The 20357-nt window shown below is 39.4% G+C and overlaps 1 protein-coding gene and 2 long non-coding RNA genes across 3 annotated transcripts; 2 read left to right on the forward strand and 1 right to left on the reverse strand.

Moving 5' to 3' along the window:
• Positions 1-884: 884 nt before the first annotated feature.
• LOC127942637 (uncharacterized) lies at positions 885-3423 on the reverse strand. The gene is made up of 5 exons (XM_052538496.1): positions 3324-3423; positions 2911-3243; positions 2678-2782; positions 2446-2543; positions 885-1981 (listed from the first exon to the last, which is right to left on the reverse strand). The coding sequence occupies exons 1-5, from the start codon at positions 3346-3348 to the stop codon at positions 1874-1876; spliced, it is 669 nt and encodes a 222-aa protein (XP_052394456.1). The 5' UTR covers positions 3349-3423; the 3' UTR covers positions 885-1873.
• Positions 3424-5482: 2059 nt separating this feature from the next.
• On the forward strand, positions 5483-7243 carry LOC127942639 (uncharacterized). Its single transcript, XR_008149359.1, has 2 exons — positions 5483-6028; positions 6460-7243. It is a non-coding gene; the product is annotated as an uncharacterized LOC127942639 (long non-coding RNA).
• A 7048-nt stretch (positions 7244-14291) lies between these two features.
• LOC127942638 (uncharacterized) lies at positions 14292-15630 on the forward strand. Its single transcript, XR_008149358.1, has 2 exons — positions 14292-14417; positions 14849-15630. It is a non-coding gene; the product is annotated as an uncharacterized LOC127942638 (long non-coding RNA).
• Positions 15631-20357: the final 4727 nt, after the last annotated feature.

Below are 20357 nucleotides of genomic sequence, written 5' to 3' on the forward strand. Positions count from 1 at the left end.
GAATAAGCCACCTACAGTAGTAAAATATGTAGGAAATACTGTGAGATCAGTGTAAAATGCCCACACATTGCATTTAAATAAACGTGCGTTCTGATTGGTAATGACGTTATACGTCAATTCATGACGACAGACGCAACGTGATACTGTCATTATTTTTACGCCCGCTAGAGGGCGCTTAACTTTAAAACGTAAATATAGGTCGTAATAAATGCTTGCACAAATGACCTATATGGTCATTTTTTGTTGGAGGACAGGCTCTGATAAAGAGTTGTACAGCTGTGAATTCTGATTTGCATTTGTGAAACATTTTATGAATATATATTTTTATTTTGTCATCTAGGTTTCTGAATATATAATTTGTTTTCATGCTAATTTGATCACCTGTCTTTAGTTGCTAGATCAGTCTGCAAATTTATATCCCCGAGTTTCAGTTATTTGTGCATTCTTGTTGCTTTTTCAGACAGACTGATTTAAAGACTTCCTAATCTTCTTTTGAGTCATACCTTGACACAAAGTTAAAGTGAAGCTAACTTGAGAAATGAAACTGTTCCGACTCAATTATTAGGGGACTTTCATGTGAAGCACGATACTGTTTGTTTTTAGTTTTTACAGTGTTTTGCTATGAACAAAGTCTTTTATAACTGTATAGATAGTAGTGCAGTGGTTCTCTGCTGGTTTACTTTTTACAAGTCATGTCCCAACACAGTACCAAAATATATAAATTTAGATATTGAACTGTATTAATATCACCAGGCACAGCACAGACCCAACAATATGCCAAGTTATCAACTTAACATATGCTGATAAAAAAAAAAAAAGTCAACCACTTTGACGTCAACAATAAAATATACGGGAAGCTTATTCTTCCATCCAAATTAGGTGGATGGTCCGTTTGGTTACCATTTTATTATTTACATTTATCATTGTTTTTCACAGGTTTGGTCCTATATTTACATATACATTTTCACATATATGGTCCATTTTTGGGTTGCAACCCAATGCTACTGTATACTTTGTACCCATTTAACTCAATTGTAGTAGCACAGAAGTTTCTTGAAGATTTGAAATCGTTAGTGTCATTTTGCAATGCTGACAAATTAATGGAATGGGTACAAGTAAATTTGTTTATATTATTATTATTATTATTATTATTTCTTTTTTTGTCAGGCAAAAGGGAAATTTTCAACCACCTCCACTCGTCTATATGCATGCAAATGTATCAGCTGACCAAACCAGCGGAACATTTCTTTCACATGAAACCATACTTGTGCTAACCACAAAAAAGAGCTGTGCAGACGATACAAGTTTAAATATGTAAGAACCAGATTATTAAAAGATAACATGCAAGCAAATGTTGATAATAATAATAATAATAATAATAATAATAAACTTCATATATATTTAGCTTTAATCATGTGTTTTAACTCCTGTGAAACGTGAAATGTGAAAAACATGAAGTAGCACAAAATTGCAAGTGTAAGAAGCGGCTGTAACACAGAGAAACCACATTGCTATGGTTTACATTAACTTTCATTGCTCGCATGAACATCTCAGAGAACATAAAGGAAAAAAAATGTTTTAAATGGTCTGCATGATAATAATAATACTTACGAATACATTATATTAGAATCTTCCCCTCTGTATATTTAGATTAAACACCATTCCCACGAAAAAGACTGATTTAGTTGATTAAACAAGACTCACTCAGTCTTTACTTAAATAAGACTAATTTAGTAGATTGATCCAATAGAGGGGTATTTTGTTACTCTTTGGGCTAAGCAGAAACAATGAGGAAACTGGAAAAAGAACAACACTAACACATTTACATTTTGTAAAGACATGTACGTATATGTAGATGCCATTTGTAATGTTGTTAAACAGTCTTTACTGGCTGCAGAAGAGAGTAGGTGGTCTGGTCCTGTTCTGGTACTGGACGAGGTCTGTGTCTTCTGGAGGGTTTCGAGTAATCAATGTCCGCATACTGAAAGAAGAAAATCATACAAATTAATGGCTGTATACTGTGTGTAAGACAGAATGAACAGTCAGATGGGTGAAAGGGTGATTTGGACCCTGATGTTCTTGTATCATACTGAAAGGTGGGAAAAAAGGAAAAGAGATGTAAAACTAACACAACAATTAAACACAGAGTTTATCAGTAATTATATAAAATGTATATATTTGAACAGAATGTTGCGACGGACCAATCAGTATTGAATATCCCAGAAGGTGTGTGCATATAAGTTTTTAAAAGTCTGTTTCTTATATTAATTTCATGTAATCTATTTAATATACTTGGATTTGAAAGGATTTAGTTGGATTAGCAACAACTAAAATATTACTATCAAATCACTAAGTAACCTATGAATGCAATATAACAAAGAAAGGTTCAAATGTAGACCAATGTATTAAAAGTAATAAAGATAATTTATTAAAGAAGTATCTTGCCTGTGGATCATTTGTGTATTGAGCTGCTGTAGTACTTTGAGGTTTCTCTGAAGTATTTTTAGATCTTCTGCTTGCGTCAAGGCAGCACTTCAACAAACCTGAAAGAGTACTGAATTAAACATCATTGAATTCACATACGACAGTTTTAAAAGGGTCTCCTTATCTAGAGTTTCCTTGTATTTAATTCAGTTGGAGTTTAATCTGAAAGTAGTAACAGAAAAAAAGTCCATACCTATGAATGCAATGATCAGAAGCACATTGAACAGGACAGAAGTGATGGTCAGGTTTCTCCATTGTATCTCCTGTTCTAGAGCTGTCTGATTCCTGTAGACTGAGTCTGTAAATGGCTTCTAATTATCAATCTCTGTTTACATCTTTAACAAAATTATAGAAATATACAGTATTTCCAACATGAAAATTCTTCAGTTGGATTGAAAATTCATCTGAAATGAGAAAGTAACTCACCGCTGATGTAGATCTTGGTGCCGTTGCTGAATTTTTGTGGTTCACTAGTTTTCACACAATAATAAACTCCTAATTCATCAGCGGTGATATTTCTGATGAACAGACTACTGTTAGTTTTCACTGAGTATTTGAGTTTGAAGATTATGTTTTCATAATCAGCTCCTCCAGTTCTGCTACTGTAAGTGCGTAAGATCAACTCTGGAGGATCCGGTGATTTCTGTCTGAACCAGTAAATATCCTTTATGTCAAGATCACAGCTTATAATCACATCAGCTCCTAAAGTTACTGCTGTGTTTGTTAGACTCTCTGTGACTTGAGACCACACGAACAGATCTATGAGAGAGAGAAAAAAAACACATATATTAATCTTAATAAATAACACATCTTATTTAAATATGATGTGATAAACTCACAGATCTGAAGCTGGATGATCTTCATCGTGTGATCCAGGTGAATATCTTCTATACTATGAACATTTGAACATCTCTCACTGTGAGCGGAAACATCACTGAACTGTAGATGAAACCTCAACCACACACACCAGAGGGGAAGTCAGAGCTGGGCTTCTCTGATAGCATGAGAATTCTTTTACAAAATCAACATCATAGGTTGAAGTAGTAGTTATGAATACTATATGTATGTCAGAGCTCCAAATCCTCTTTCATAATCCATATGTAACCCTGCAATCTAAAAGCAGGGTGTCTTTTTTCAAAAGCCATTTTTAAGCATTTGCAATGTAACATCCAAACCAGCCTAAGTGATGAAACTAGTACCTCTAGCTTTTATTCAAGAAAATATCCTGCCAGGTAAAACATAAGTTATTTTCCTTTTTTATTTTATTTTTATTTTATTGCATATTTTACAGCTGAAAATATGTCTTACTGCTATAGTGACCAGCATTTTCCATTTGGGAATTTCCATTCATTCCTGAGTGTATGATTGTTATTTTTTCACAACCGGCTCTAAGCCATGACATATTAACCCTTGTGTACTCCTCATTTGGGAGTCACACTCATGGTCTTTGCAGTCAAAAATGACCAGACACCTGTTATGTACACCTTTTTTCTTCTTCAGTAAAATCAATATAATATATTTTTGTTAAATAATATTTTTTTCTTTCGTATTTTTAGAGAATTTTATGGTACTAATTAATATTTTCAAAATAATTATGTTAATTTTTCCCACATTGAAAATTACATAAAAAAAAAAAAAAAAAAAATTCAGTTAAGTATTTAAGATTAAAATAGAGACTAGGCCTTTAAAATCCAAATGTTGAAGAATAGCACCTTCTGGTGAGAAACAAACAAAAATAAATAAATAAATAATAATAATAAAATCTGTAATTTCAAGGTGTCACCACTAGATTCCTGTATAGGACTCTGTAGCAGGGCCACAGGCAAAATTAATTAGGGAGCCCTTTCTTATATATATATTTGGGAAGGTTACTTTGGAAATGTAATAGGTTACAGATTACAAGTTACACTGTTTAAAATGTAATAGTAGTGTAACTTTTTCAATTACTTTATTAAAGTAATGTAACTAATTACTTTTGAGTACTTTTTGATTACTTTTCTAAATTTGTGAAAATTAAATAATAATAAATAAAAGCATATACATCAACTCAAATACAGTTATCTAATAAGCATGTGTCATATTCTGTATAATAAACTCCTGAAACATTGGTGTGTTTTTTTTAACTGCTGTCTCTTTGTACAGTATTGTTCAAAATAATAGCAGTACAATGTGACTAACCAGAATAATCAAGGTTTTTAGTATATTTTTTATTGCTACGTGGCAAACAAGTTACCAGTAGGTTCAGTAGATTGTCAGAAAACAAACAAGACCCAGCATTCATGATATGCACGCTCTTAAGGCTGTGCAATTGGGCAATTAGTTGAAAGGGGTGTGTTAAAAAAAATAGCAGTGTCTACCTTTGACTGTACAAACTCAAAACTATTTTGTACAAACATTTTTTTTTCTGGGATTTAGCGATCCTGTGAATCACTAAACTAATATTTAGTTGTATGACCACAGTTTTTTAAAACTGCTTGACATCTGTGTGGCATGGAGTCAACCAACTTGTGGCACCTCTCAGCTGTTATTCCACTCCATGATTCTTTAACAACATTCCACAATTCATTCACATTTCTTGGTTTTGCTTCAGAAACAGCATTTTTGATATCACCCCACAAGTTCTCAATTGGATTAAGGTCTGGAGATTGGGCTGGCCACTCCATAACATTAATTTTGTTGGTTTGGAACCAAGACTTTGCCCGTTTACTAGTGTGTTTTGGGTCATTGTCTTGTTGAAACAACCATTTCAAGGGCATGTCCTCTTCAGCATAGGGCAACATGACCTCTTCAAGTATTTTAACATATGCAAACTGATCCATGATCCCTGGTATGCGATAAATAGGCCCAACACCATAGTAGGAGAAACATGCCCATATCATGATGCTTGCACCTCCATGCTTCACTGTCTTCACTGTGTACTGTGGCTTGAATTCAGAGTTTGGGGGTCGTCTCACAAACTGCCTGTGGCCCTTGGACCCAAAAAGAACAATTTTACTCTCATCATGTAACCCAGGTTACAAGAGCCAGCACCTGTGAATAGAGAAAAATATATATTACCACATATGTAAATAAAATAAGACTATTTTATTAATATCATCCCATTATTTTATTCATATTCATATTATATATCGAATTCTCAACTTATACTAAGTGAAATAATTAATAACAGAAAATGTCTAGGAAAATAAGTAAAATTAGAAACTGGCCGTTTAAGAGTAACCCCTCCCTCAAGGTTGAGGTCAAAAAGAAAAACAGAAAAAGGGAGAGAACGGTGAGAAGCGGAGACATGGCGATTTAGCAAAAACAGCTTTTGAACAGAGATTTAAAGTGTTTTAAGTTAAGTCGATCTGTAAGAGAAGTGTTTTGAAATATGAGAATAGTGTTCGCTCGTTAGCAGTAAAGTGGTGCTTACATTAGACAATTGCGATTGCACTGGATCTGAAGAAAATAGGAAACAGAAAAAAGTTAATTCACTCGAGAGAAACCAAAAGAGAGATTTTTATTTTTCCATCCGGGATTGTTCTGTTTACTCACTATTTTCTTGGTAAGTGAATTACATGTATATGTATTTGTCTGTCCTTTATATAAATTAGTTAGTGTAGTGTTTCACTACAAAACAAACGTCTAAATTATGCTTTATTTCTGTTCAATGTTTTAGAAGAAAAATATATGTGTATATATGTTGATTTGTGGTCAAATGGTTATTTTATGTCAATAATATGTGCTGAAAGTGTGATGCTAAGCACAGGGAGTTATGCTAACCATGCGGTCTTAGCTAATGGCTAACGCATTGATTTATATGGGTTGAGTAAGTTGAGCAAATCAGTTGTTGTATTTTAATGAGAAATGTGTTTAAAGGAAAAGAGATGTGTATATTGTGAGTGCAATTGTACATTTTTTCAGTGTGTTACTGAAATATGCTTTTGATATTGAGAGCTCTGATATTAATTGTAATTTTCTGCCTTGTTTTGCAAGGTTGGGTTTTTTTTTTGTTGGTTTCTTTTCTTTTCTTTCTCTCTTCTTTGTTTATTGATGTTCCTGAGAGCAATGCTGATTCTGGATCTGGAGTTTTGTTGACGTTTGGAAGAATTGTTTCTGCTGTCCATCGAGAGAGAGAGAGAGACACACGGTTGCAGAAACTGGCGAGCCATCCCATTTCATAGAATCTGGAAGTTGTTCATCACACTGGTAGGAAATATTGTGTAAACCTGTTTTTTACTTTTTGGACACATTTTTTTGCTAAGCATCGAAACTCTTTTCACTCAAGGATCTGAGTATTTTTGTTTCCACGTTGGACATTTATTTCAAAGGACTAAGCATTTGCTTTGGACTGATACCTTTTCATCTGGTTATTTACCTGTGCATTTTTGTTGTTTACTTTCTGTTGAGTTTTCTGAAAGAGTGTAAAACATTGTTGGTTATTTTAAGAGTGAAACTTTGAATTTACATTTTCAAGAGTGTGAAGTTGTATCAAACCAAAGAGTTATATATATTATATCATAATCTCATTAAACTATAGATAAATAAGTATAAAATAAATATAAATATATAATTAATATAATCAAATAATAGATAAACATATTAAGAGGTATTTAGGAGCTTTACATAAAGTGAGAGTTAAAGTGACTACTGTAAGTAGTTATTTCCATTAATTGAAAAGTGTTTGGTTCACTTGAGATTTACCATTGTCTATTCAAATTGTTATTCTTTTGCTCTTTCAAACAATCAAAATCTACATAAATACTTACCTTTTCCAGAAGTTGTTGTTGTGTTCTTTCTCCTGCTGCAATCCTGACTCCTGAGCGAACGTAGTCTTCTGATCCGGCCCCACACATACATAGAAGTAGCTGTGAAACCAAATTATTTCCTTCCGTGCATTCTTCGCGGGTGTTACAGGGGAAAACTTGGCGAGCCAGCCAGGAGTCTTGGTTGCAACAAGAGTCTGTGAAAGAACCAGAGAAAAATAAACCTGTGAGCCTCAGAAACTTAATCTTTAAAAGCAGAAGATGGAGATAGTGAAACAGGAAAACGTTAATGTAGAGAACGCACTTTTGATTGAAGGCCTTACGTTAACTGAAGTTGACAATGAAATAGAAAAATATTTGCAAAGATTTGGCTCAATTAGCAAAAATCTCATAATTGACGACCCAGAGTCTGAGTTCCATAGAAATGCTATTGTTGAATACAGCCACAACTCAGCGATCCAGAAGTTACTTCCCCTTCTGCCCTTGACTCTAGGCAGTCTTTCTGACCCAGCTGTCACCTTCCGTGTCCGTACCCTTCCTTCTGCATACACTAAGCCCACTAGTCGCACCGCCACAGAAGGGTATATTGAAGAATTAAGAGCCATTGCCAAAGAAAATGGGAGGCCTTTTCAGAGTGTCCTACAGGAAGAATTGGAGAAAATCGCAGATACTCATTCTGTCAACCCTCCTCCTGCAACAGATGCTCAAGATATTGAGAATAAAAACCCAACCAAGAGTGAGATTACCTTTGTGTCCCCACCTGTTTCGAGAGTCACTACGGAGGATGTTAGTGTACCCACCAGTCTCACATTTCCTGTAAATATCATAGACCCACCCGGTGTCCAGAGGATGGTCGTTGAGCACATAGTGAAAAGCGACAATACTTCACAGCAGACTTTGATTCGTCTGAGGGCCTTCTCTGGGAAGTCCCCACGTCCCCCAAATGAGCCGGATTTCGACACTTGGCGTGCGAGTGTCGACTTCTTGTTGAATGACCCTTCCATTTCTGACTTGCATAGAACCCGGAAAATTCTGGATAGTCTCTTACCTCCAGCAGCTGATGTTGTGAAGCATGTGCACCCTCCAGCCTTACCTGCTGCTTATCTTGAGATCTTGGAGTCTGTGTATGGTTCTGTAGAGGATGGTGATGAGCTGCTGGCTAAATTCATGAGTACCTGTCAGAATCAGAGTGAAAAGCCATCAGGTTACTTGCACAGGCTGCAGGTCATTTTGAGTACGACGATCAGACGAAACGGAATAATGGAAACAGAGCGGGATCGCTACTTGCTGAAACAGTTCTGCAGAGGGTGTTGGGACAATAGCCTCATCGCAGATCTCCAGCTTGAAAAAAGAGAAGCGCATCCACCTGCTTTTGCCGAGTTGGCAGTGCTTATACGTACTCAAGAAGATAAACAAGCTTCGAAGGAGGAACGTATGAAGAAACATCTTGGACTGTCAAAACCTTCAGCTGGTTTTCCAAAGCTTCGAATACCTTCCAATCAGATGTTGGCTTGCCCTTGTGATATACCACATTCTGAGAATTCTGAAATGAGTCTGTTAAGGAAGCAAGTAGTGGAAATTCAGGCTCAAGTCACGGCCCTGAAACAGCCACCAGATCAGAAGAACAAGAAAGGTTTCTCTGAGAAGGTTGAGCTAACTGCTCTGAAGGGGATGGTGGAGGAGTTAAGCACCCAGGTTGCAGCAGTGAAGGAGTCAGTAGCCCAAAGTTCAAAATCAAGCGATTTGGAGGAATCAGAGATTCGTAAGCTGCGAAGTCAAGTGGCTGAACTGCAAGCTCAGAGTGCTATTCGTCAGACACCTCAAGCATTCTATATGCAGAGACCGCTTGATACAGTGAGGAACAATGACCCCAGGAAAAGCTCATTGAGGACTGATAGGCCTCGTGCTTGGTATTGTTTTTCCTGTGGAGAAGATGGACACCTGGCAGTTAATTGCGAAAATGCAGCGAACCCCGCTAAGGTGACGGAGAAAAGGGCTAAGCTGAGAGAGCAGCAGCGTGCTTGGGACTCTCAGTATGGAAGGCCTACTCAGCCTTTAAACTAAAGAAGGTCTTTGTAGGAGGGCATACGAAGACCATACATTCAGACTATCGCCCTGAATGTTTTGAACAGAACGTTGATACAGATAGACATAACACACCGCCGTCAAACTGCTTGCCCAAAGGGTTAGTAGGAGTGAAGTGTACGGCAGAAGTTATGATTGGAGACAAAAAAGTGAACTGTCTGCTAGATACAGGCTCACAAGTGACTACGGTCCCTCAATCATTTTATGAAAATAATCTGACAGACTCTCCCTTGAAACCACTGGGTAACCTGTTAGAAGTTGAAGGGGCTAACGGTCAGGCTGTACCATACTTAGGATACATTGAGTTAACCCTAAAGTTTCCTGCAACGTTCATTGGGGTGGAAGTTGAAATTCCTACTTTGGCGTTGGTGGTGCCAGACTTGACGAGTTCCCCACAGATCCTAGTTGGAACTAACTCCCTTGATGTGTTGTATAGCAAGAGTGCCAAAGAGAGTTCAGTGAAGCTTCAGTCCAGTCTTTGTGGATATCAGGCAGTACTTAGAGTGTTGGAGGGCAGGTGGATTCGAGCTACCAGCGAGAACCTTGGGTGTGTAAAAGTGAAAGGGACCTCTGTGGAAGTTATACCTGCAAAAAGTACAGTAGTTTTGGATGGTGCAGTTCATCTGAATGGGCCCTACATGAAAGGATGGGTGGCCCTTGAACCACCATCGATTCCTTTGCCGAATGGAATCTTGATTGCAAGCTGTCTGCACTCTCTACCCCATAAGCATCCAACTAAGTTATCAGTCCTGCTGAGGAATGAGACACAAACTGACATACGACTTACTCCTAAAACTGTGTTAGCGGAAATCCATGCAGTCCAGAGGATCATGGGCCAGCATCAAGGTTTAAGCAAGGAACCAGTGGAGAGAGAACGTAACACTGGCAACCTCACCTTTGATTTTGGAGACTCCCCTTTATCTGCAGAATGGAAGGAGAGGATCTCAAAGTTTCTGAGTTCTAGGCCTGAAGTCTTCTCGCAGCATGACCTTGATTATGGTCACACGACAAAAGTGAAACATCAAATAAAACTAAGCAATGAGACACCGTTCAAGCATAGGGCTAGACCTATTCACCCTCAGGACGTCGATGCTGTGAGAGCTCACCTCCAAGAGTTATTGTCAGCTGGAATCATACGTGAGTCCGAATCCTCATTTGCCTCGCCCATTGTTGTGGTTCGTAAGAAAAATGGTGGAGTAAGATTGTGCATCGATTTTAGGAAGCTTAATTTGCAGACAATTAAGGATGCTTATGCGCTTCCAAACTTGGAGGAAGTCTTTTCCACGTTGACTGGGTCGAAGTGGTTCTCCGTGCTTGACCTAAAATCGGGATTCTACCAGATCGAAATGGAAGAAACAGACAAGTGTAAGACAGCGTTCGTTTGCCCATTTGGATTCTGGGAATTCAATCGAATGCCACAAGGAATATCCAATGCACCGAGCACGTTTCAAAGATTGATGGAGCGTTGCATGGGAGACCTAAATCGAAAAGAGGTGTTGGTGTTTATCGACGATCTCATTGTGTTCTCAGAAACTCTGGAAGAGCACGAAGCAAGGTTGTTACGTGTCTTTAATCATCTGAAGGAGTATGGATTAAAGCTATCTCCTGAGAAATGCCATTTCTTCCAGACATCTGTAAAATATCTTGGCCATATTGTCTCTCAGAGTGGAGTGGAGACAGATCCCTCGAAAACTGAAGCTCTGAAGACTTGGCCGAGGCCAACGAATCTAAAAGAGTTAAAGTCCTTCCTAGGGTTTGCCGGGTATTACAGAAGATTCGTCCGGGATTTCTCTAAGATAGTGAAGCCTCTTACAGATCTCACGGCTGGATACCCTCCACTCCAAAAGAGTAGGAGTAAGAGGTTGAAAGATGGATATTTCAATCCCAAAGAGGAGTTTCATGAGAGATGGACTCCAGAGTGTCAAATTGCCTTTGATTCCATCATTGACAAGCTTACGTCTGCGCCTGTACTTGGTTTCGCTAACCCCAAGCTCCCCTATGTGCTACACACAGATGCCAGCACCACAGGGCTGGGCGCAGCTTTATATCAGGAGCAAGAAGGGCAGAAGAGAGTTATAGCTTTTGCCAGCAGAGGACTGACGAAAGGAGAGAGCCGATACCCTGCACATAAATTAGAGTTCCTGGCGCTGAAATGGGCAGTTACCTCCAAATTCAGTGATTATCTTTACGGAGCGGAGTTCACTGTTGTCACGGATAGTAATCCTCTGACATACATCCTTACCTCGGCAAAGCTTGATGCCATTAGTTACCGTTGGTTGTCCAGCTTATCAACCTATAACTTCAAGCTGCAGTACAGAGCTGGCAGCCAAAATCAGGATGCCGATGGGCTCTCTCGCCGACCACATGGTGAACTTCTTGATGACTGGGTCTCACGGAAAGAAAGAGAAAGAATCAAACAGTTCGCTCTGCACCATTTCATGGAGCAAGAAGCTGAGCCATCTGTTGTTCTTGCAGACACCATAAAAGCGATATGTGACAGACATCAAGTGGTTGGATCAGCTGAGAATTCAAGCCCTTCTGATATTTCACTTACCTTGATCGAATCCCTCACTTGCCATGAAGATGCTTTGCCCAAAGAGTTCCAGCAGGAGGATGAGCATGGTCTTCCAGATCTCCCTCAGCTGTCTCCATCGTCTTTAGCAGACCTGCAGAGAAAAGATTCAGAGATAAAAGCTGTCATAGAAGGATTGGAGAGTGGTAAGAAGCCCAGTAATCTTGGGAATCAGTCGTCTACTTTGCGGTTGTGGTTCAAGGAATGGAATCGACTTGAGTTAAGGAATGGGATATTGTACAGAAAGAAACAAGATCACGGGGTTCCCTTGTATCAGTTGGCGCTTCCCATTTTTCTTAGAAGTACAGTGTTGAGAAGTCTCCACGATGATATGGGTCATCTGGGAACTGACAGAACTTTAGATCTTGTCAGATCAAGATTCTTTTGGCCAAGAATGTCTCAAGCAGTGGAGAAAAAGATCAGGACATGTGAACGTTGCGTTCGTAGAAAGACCGCACCGGAAAGAGCAGCACCCTTGGTGAGCATAAAAACTAGCATGCCACTGGAGCTGGTGTGCATAGACTTTCTGTCTTTGGAACCAGATCGGAGTAATACCAAGAACATCCTGGTTATTACAGATCACTTCACCAAGTATGCAGTTGCGATACCAACCAGGAACCAAACTGCTCAGACTGTTGCCAAAAGTCTATGGGACAATTACTTTGTACACTATGGGTTCCCAGAAAAATTGCATAGCGACCAGGGTGCAGACTTTGAGTCAAAAATGATAAAAGAACTGTGTAAGATTGCCGGAATACGTAAAGTCCGAACCACCCCTTACCATCCAAGAGGGAACCCTGTGGAGCGATTTAATCGCACACTTCTCCAAATGTTGGGAACACTGGAGAATGAGAAGAAATCTCAGTGGAAGGAATTCGTAAAGCCCCTGGTACATGCTTATAATTGTACCCGGAACGACACTACGGGATACACACCTTACGAACTTATATTCGGACGGCAACCCAGGTTGCCAGTTGATTTGGCTTTTGGATTACCGGTGGATGCCCCTACAAAGTCACATTCCCAATATGTGCAAGATTTGAAAGCAAGATTGCGAGAAAGTTATGACATAGCTACTAAGAATGCTGAGAAAGTGGCTGGACGTAACAAAAGGAGATTCGACAAAAGAGTGGTCGCTTCTAATCTGGAAGAAGGAGACAGAGTTCTTGTGAAGAATGTGAGGCTAAGGGGTAAACACAAATTGGCTGACAAATGGGAGCAAGGAGTTTATGTAGTTGTCAAAAGGATTCGTGATTTACCTGTTTACGCTGTCCAGCCAGAAGGAAAGACAGGCTCTCTAAGGACTTTGCATCGAGACCTGTTATTACCCTGTGGGTTTTTGCAGCCAAGCAGTCCTGATATACAATCTAAGGGAAAGGTTACTAGGAAACCTAAGACCAGGAGTTCTTCTAATGATGTAGAGGTGTTGGGATCAGAATCTGTCGCTGAAAGCCAAGAGTCTGAGGATGAACAAATCCTATGTAGTGTTCCAGGGAGATCCTTAGAATCTGACATTGAGATTGTTACAAGTTACTTACCTCGTGTTCTGGAAGGAACATCTGGCTTACCTGTACCTGAGCCTGTGAGGAAGAGCTTACCTGCCCTGGAATCCGAAGAGGATTTTTCAGTGGAACCTGTGGACGAATACTTACCTGAAGAGCAACCTGTGGAGGAAAATGCAGGAAGTACTGAGTTACTGAGTGAGGAGAAAAGCAGTGAGGCAAATGAAAACCGTCATGTTGCAGTTTCACAGAAAGAACAGACCGAAAATGCTGATCTTGAGGATATTATTCCCAGACGCTCACAGAGAGAGCGACACCCCCCTAAAAAGTTTGAATACCCCACATTAGGAAATCCACTCACCACAGTGTTTCAGTCTTTATTGCAAGGCTTAAGTAAGGCAGTCGAGTGCTCCTTTGAAGAGTCTGTGGTTCCCCCTATCATCGATGTGTAAATGCACAGGGACGTGCATATATTCCGTGAGGGAGGATGTAACCCAGGTTACAAGAGCCAGCACCTGTGAATAGAGAAAAATATATATTACCACATATGTAAATAAAATAAGACTATTTTATTAATATCATCCCATTATTTTATTCATATTCATATTATATATCGAATTCTCAACTTATACTAAGTGAAATAATTAATAACAGAAAATGTCTAGGAAAATAAGTAAAATTAGAAACTGGCCGTTTAAGAGTAACCCCTCCCTCAAGGTTGAGGTCAAAAAGAAAAACAGAAAAAGGGAGAGAGCGGTGAGAAGCGGAGACATGGCGATTTAGCAAAAACAGCTTTTGAACAGAGATTTAAAGTGTTTTAAGTTAAGTCGATCTGTAAGAGAAGTGTTTTGAAATATGAGAATAGTGTTCGCTCGTTAGCAGTAAAGTGGTGCTTACATTAGACGATTGCGATTGCACTGGATCTGAAGAAAATAGGAAACAGAAAAAAGTTAATTCACTCGAGAGAAACCAAAAGAGAGATTTTTATTTTTCCATCCGGGATTGTTCTGTTTACTCACTATTTTCTTGGTAAGTGAATTACATGTATATGTATTTGTCTGTCCTTTATATAAATTAGTTAGTGTAGTGTTTCACTACAAAACAAACGTCTAAATTATGCTTTATTTCTGTTCAATGTTTTAGAAGAAAAATATATGTGTATATATGTTGATTTGTGGTCAAATGGTTATTTTATGTCAATAATATGTGCTGAAAGTGTGATGCTAAGCACAGGGAGTTATGCTAACCATGCGGTCTTAGCTAATGGCTAACGCATTGATTTATATGGGTTGAGTAAGTTGAGCAAATCAGTTGTTGTATTTTAATGAGAAATGTGTTTAAAGGAAAAGAGATGTGTATATTGTGAGTGCAATTGTACATTTTTTCAGTGTGTTACTGAAATATGCTTTTGATATTGAGAGCTCTGATATTAATTGTAATTTTCTGCCTTGTTTTGCAAGGTTGGGTTTTTTTTTTGTTGGTTTCTTTTCTTTTCTTTCTCTCTTCTTTGTTTATTGATGTTCCTGAGAGCAATGCTGATTCTGGATCTGGAGTTTTGTTGACGTTTGGAAGAATTGTTTCTGCTGTCCATCGAGAGAGAGAGAGACACACGGTTGCAGAAACTGGCGAGCCATCCCATTTCATAGAATCTGGAAGTTGTTCATCACACTGGTAGGAAATATTGTGTAAACCTGTTTTTTACTTTTTGGACACATTTTTTTGCTAAGCATCGAAACTCTTTTCACTCAAGGATCTGAGTATTTTTGTTTCCACGTTGGACATTTATTTCAAAGGACTAAGCATTTGCTTTGGACTGATACCTTTTCATCTGGTTATTTACCTGTGCATTTTTGTTGTTTACTTTCTGTTGAGTTTTCTGAAAGAGTGTAAAACATTGTTGGTTATTTTAAGAGTGAAACTTTGAATTTACATTTTCAAGAGTGTGAAGTTGTATCAAACCAAAGAGTTATATATATTATATCATAATCTCATTAAACTATAGATAAATAAGTATAAAATAAATATAAATATATAATTAATATAATCAAATAATAGATAAACATATTAAGAGGTATTTAGGAGCTTTACATAAAGTGAGAGTTAAAGTGACTACTGTAAGTAGTTATTTCCATTAATTGAAAAGTGTTTGGTTCACTTGAGATTTACCATTGTCTATTCAAATTGTTATTCTTTTGCTCTTTCAAACAATCAAAATCTACATAAATACTTACCTTTTCCAGAAGTTGTTGTTGTGTTCTTTCTCCTGCTGCAATCCTGACTCCTGAGCGAACGTAGTCTTCTGATCCGGCCCCACACATACATAGAAGTAGCTGTGAAACCAAATTATTTCCTTCCGTGCATTCTTCGCGGGTGTTACAATCAGTCCACAAAATGTTCCTCCATTTCTCTTTAGGCCAGTTGATGTGTTCTTTGGCAAATTGTAACCTCTTCTGCACATGCCTTTTTTTAACAGAGGGACTTTGCGGGGGATTCTTGAAAATAGATTAGCTTCACACAGACGTCTTCTAACTGTCACAGTACTTACAGGTAACTCCAGACTGTCTTTGATCATCCTGGAGGTGATCATTGGCTGAGCCTTTGCCATTCTGGTTATTCTTCTATCCATTTTGATGGTTGTCTTCCGTTTTCTTCCACGTCTCTCTGGTTTTGCTCTCCATTTTAAGGCATTGGAGATCATTTTAGCTGAACAGCCTATCATTTTTTGCACCTCTTTATAGGTTTTCCCCTGTCTAATCAACTTTTTAATCAAAGTACGCTGTTCTTCTGAACAATGTCTTGAACGACCCATTTTCCTCAGCTTTCAAATGCATGTTCAACAAGTGTTGGCTTCATCCTTAAATAGGGGCCACCTGATTCACACCTGTTTCTTCACAAAATTGATGACCTCAGTGATTGAATGCCACACTGCTATTTTTTTGAACACACCCCTTTCAACTAATTCAACTAATTGCCCAATTGCACAGCCTTAAGAGCGTGCATATCATGAATGCTGGGTCTCATTTGTTTTCTGAGAATCTACTGAACCTACTGGTAACTTGTTTGCCACGTAGCAATAAAAAAATATACGAAAAACCTTGATTATTCTGGTTAGTCACATTGTACTGCTATTATTTTGAACAATACTGTATATGATATGATGATAGTTTTCTCAAAATAAGTAAAATGCATGAAGTGACAGAGCAGTTCTAGAAATGTAATGACGCGGAGGCGGCGTTAGAATCCATGTGCAGTTTAATAACTTCCACAGCAAACAAATCCAAACAGTAGGCAGGGAATCGTAATCATAGGAGGCAGAGAATCATACACAGATAGGCAGTCCAATCCAAACAACAAGACAGTGGGTGTTAAAAAGGCCCGCTGTAAACAAGCTTTTATTTATGAAGTTTTCTGGTGATCAGCCAGTGTTTTGAATGTGATGTCATCGCAGCAACCTAAAGACACTATGCTCCGCCCACTTCCAGCAGGTGGCAATGATTAGTGTTTGGTAGAAATAGCCTGCACCGAGTAGGTGAAAGCAAATGTACTCGAGGCTTTCTCAAGTGTTGTGTGCGTATGTTAGATGAACCAAGTAAGTTTATTTATGTACTTCAGCTTTGATAGCTGTGACCCTTCTGCATTTTAGTTGATATTCATTGTTTAAGGTACTTTAAATGCAATTACTGGTTGTCATCACACATTCTTATGTAGGTTGTTCATTTAAGTGTATATTGCTACCTTCTTTGTATGAATTTACCTACTTCATTGATTTGTTTATACTAATTTGTTATATCTTTTTGTTAAAGACCACACCCAGATGGAAACAACACCAATGTAATATCTGCAACATTTGTGAATTGTTGTGAAGAAAATAAATGCATCAAAGACTTAACCTGCATCTTTATGTCTCTTACCGGACATCTGTGGTGAAATAGTCCCCCCACTGGCAACCCCCAACTGGTCTAGTTATACCAGTTTTCTTTATGGTCCTTCGAGTTTTCCACAGTTATGGAGATGCATCCATCAGATGATGTTCCTGTTGAGCGGCCCAGGAGACAATCATCTCTGCCTGCACACTTGCAGGATTATGACTTGACTGGCTACAATCTACAAAGATCCTTATCACCACCTAGCTATTCCCATGAAACCCCCTGTGCTGTGTCACCTGAGGAGGATGTCAGGATGGACACCCCACATGTAGCAGCACATCACCGTGACTATCACAGTCCTCAACAGTGGTATGTAACAGATCGATGGGATCAGCAGGTTGAAACCTTGAGAGAAGAAAATGCTGATTTAAGGAGACAACAAAGTGGCCTGATTACTACAGTTCAGCGGCTGCAGGAGGAAAGAGATGATCTTAAGCAGGCCAACGCCAAGTTTACATCTCAGATGTCTCAGCTACAAGCGGAGGTGAAACAATTGTTAAGTTGGCAGAATCAGTCACAGCCTCCTCAGGCATTGTCTACCTTTCCTGTACCTTGTCAGTCCGAAGCCCGAGACCGCCCTAAACCAGTTCCAGCCCCTAGAAAGCCAAGAGTAGCTGAACCTGTAGCAAATTCAAACTATGCCCAAGCCTCTTACAATGCATCGCAAGATAGTAGTTCAGCAGAAAGTGTGGAGAGCTATGAGGGTTCAAGCAGTCAAGAAAGTTTGTCCTCTTCTGTTGAGGGCATGAGAAATCTGTCCCTGAGCTCATCCAGGAAGAAGAATGTTAATACCAGTCCAGCAATTGTTAGACAAATTTGTCAGAGAAAGAGTGGAGGAACTCAAGCCGAGAATGTAAGAAGTTATGTTCGCTCTGGACCTCCACAATCTTCTTCCAGATGGCACAGCTTGTCTTCTAGGAGCAAGAGACGGCACCACCACTCTCTGAGTCCAACTACTGACCAGGAAAGAGTATATCGTGGCCCTACTCCTACAATTCCTGACCTGATTTACCCAAACCCCAGAGAGTTTGCACGGCTTAAGATTGCTTTAGAAAACATTCTACCAGCTGATGCTACAGAACGCTTTAAATTCCATATCCTGCTAGAACATCTCAAGGTTGAAGAGGCACAGTTAATTGCTGAATCTTACAGTAGTTCACGTCATCCTTATACCAACACTATGGATGCTCTCAATAAACAGTATGGCCAGCCACATCAGTTAGCATTACAGCGCATAGTGGAATTGATGGATGGGCCCAGCATCAGCACTGGAGATATTAAAACTTTTCGAATGTATGCTCTGAGGGTGAGATCCTTGGTGGGAATGCTGAAACAACTAGGTAAGCCTGGCATGGTGGAATTAAGATGTGGCTCGCATGTGTCCAGACTTCTGAGTAAGTTGCCACATGATCTGCGTAGCAGTTTCAGAAGATTTATTTATCCATTAGATGTGAAGATTCCAACCCTCCTTAACTTAGCAGACTGGTTAGAATATGAAATCCAAGTGCAAGAAGATTCCACAAGGTATGTAAGCCGTTCGGGCAGAGGATACTCAACCAGTTTGCCCAGGGATAGGTCAAGGAGGTTGACATCATTCAACAAGGGCACAGAGGTTCTGCTTAGCACAGAGAAATACCCTTCATCACCATCACATTCCTCAGCTGTCACTGCTAAGATCACCAAGGGGAAAGCTTACTGCCCTTATTGTGATAACAACAAACACACTTTGAATAACTGTGTAAATTTCTCTCAACTTTCCAAGTCTCAGAGGCAGAATTGGATTAAGGGGCACAACCGATGCTGGCGCTGTGGACGGGGCCATAGATCATCAGAGTGTAACCTTAAAATGCGCTGCAAAACATGCAATGGTCGTCACTTGCTTGTTCTTCATGATGTTAATATATGGAACAAGGAGAAAGTAGTGGAAGCAGAAGATCCATCTACTAGCCCTGTCTTGGGGGAGGCTGCAAATGAGGTGTTATTCATTGACAAGCCCCCAGGAAGTCGTAAGGTACTGTTGAAGATATGTAAAGTGATTCTAAGAAATGGAGATCGATCGATGACCGCTTATGCCATTCTGGATGATGGCTCCGAAAGAACCATCTTGTTAAATACTGCAGCAACCCGGCTGAAACTGGAAGGTAAGCCAGAGGACTTGCCCCTGCGTACTGTCAGACAAGAATTAAAGGTCCTGCATGGGGCGGCTGTTTCCTTTAACCTTTCACCAGCCTGCCAGCCAAACAAGATGTATCGGATAAATGGAGCATTCACTGCAGCGGAGTTGGGGCTTGGAGTGCACTGTTATCCTGTCAAGGCTTTACGGAAAAGGTACCGTCATCTTAAAGGACTTCCCCTCCAAGAAATTAAAGCTGCTCATCCAGTTTTGCTCATAGGATCTGACTGCCCTCATTTAATTACCCCAGTTGAGCCAGTTCGCTTGGGTCCACCAGGGGGTCCTGCTGCAATTAGAACTCTCCTTGGATGGACAATGCAAGGCCCAATTCAAGCATTACAGCATCTTCTTCGAGAGCAAGAGTGTCTGTTCACAACAAGTTGGTCACCCTCTGCTATGTTGCATGAACAAGTTGAAAGACTCTGGCAACTGGATGTCCTTCCGTGGAGAGATGAGAGAATGAGTACTCGATCTGTACAAGACCAGCAGTCAATGAAACTACTGGAGCAAAGAACTTCTAGAGTTGATGTTGATGGGATTAAGCGATATGCTACCCCACTGCTAAGGGTCCAAAATATGCCCCCTCTTTGTGCACCTAAAGAAGCAGTAATGCCTCAGTTAAGAAGTCTTGAGCGGCGTCTCAGTAAGTCCCCTGAGCAAGCAGCTATCTACCGGGCTGAGATTAAAAGACTGGAGCAGGCAGGCTACATTGCTGAATTGCAGTCAGGAGCAGAAGACGCTCAAATAAGTTGGTATATCCCACATCACATGGTTGAACATAATGGGAAACATCGAGTGGTTTTCAACTGTTCATTCCAGTTTCAAGGGAACAATCTCAATGAATTGTTACTTCCAGGGCCAACACTGACT

This window comes from Carassius gibelio, chromosome A22 (assembly GCF_023724105.1).
Source record: "Carassius gibelio isolate Cgi1373 ecotype wild population from Czech Republic chromosome A22, carGib1.2-hapl.c, whole genome shotgun sequence".
NCBI classification, from domain to species: Eukaryota; Metazoa; Chordata; class Actinopteri; order Cypriniformes; family Cyprinidae; genus Carassius; species Carassius gibelio.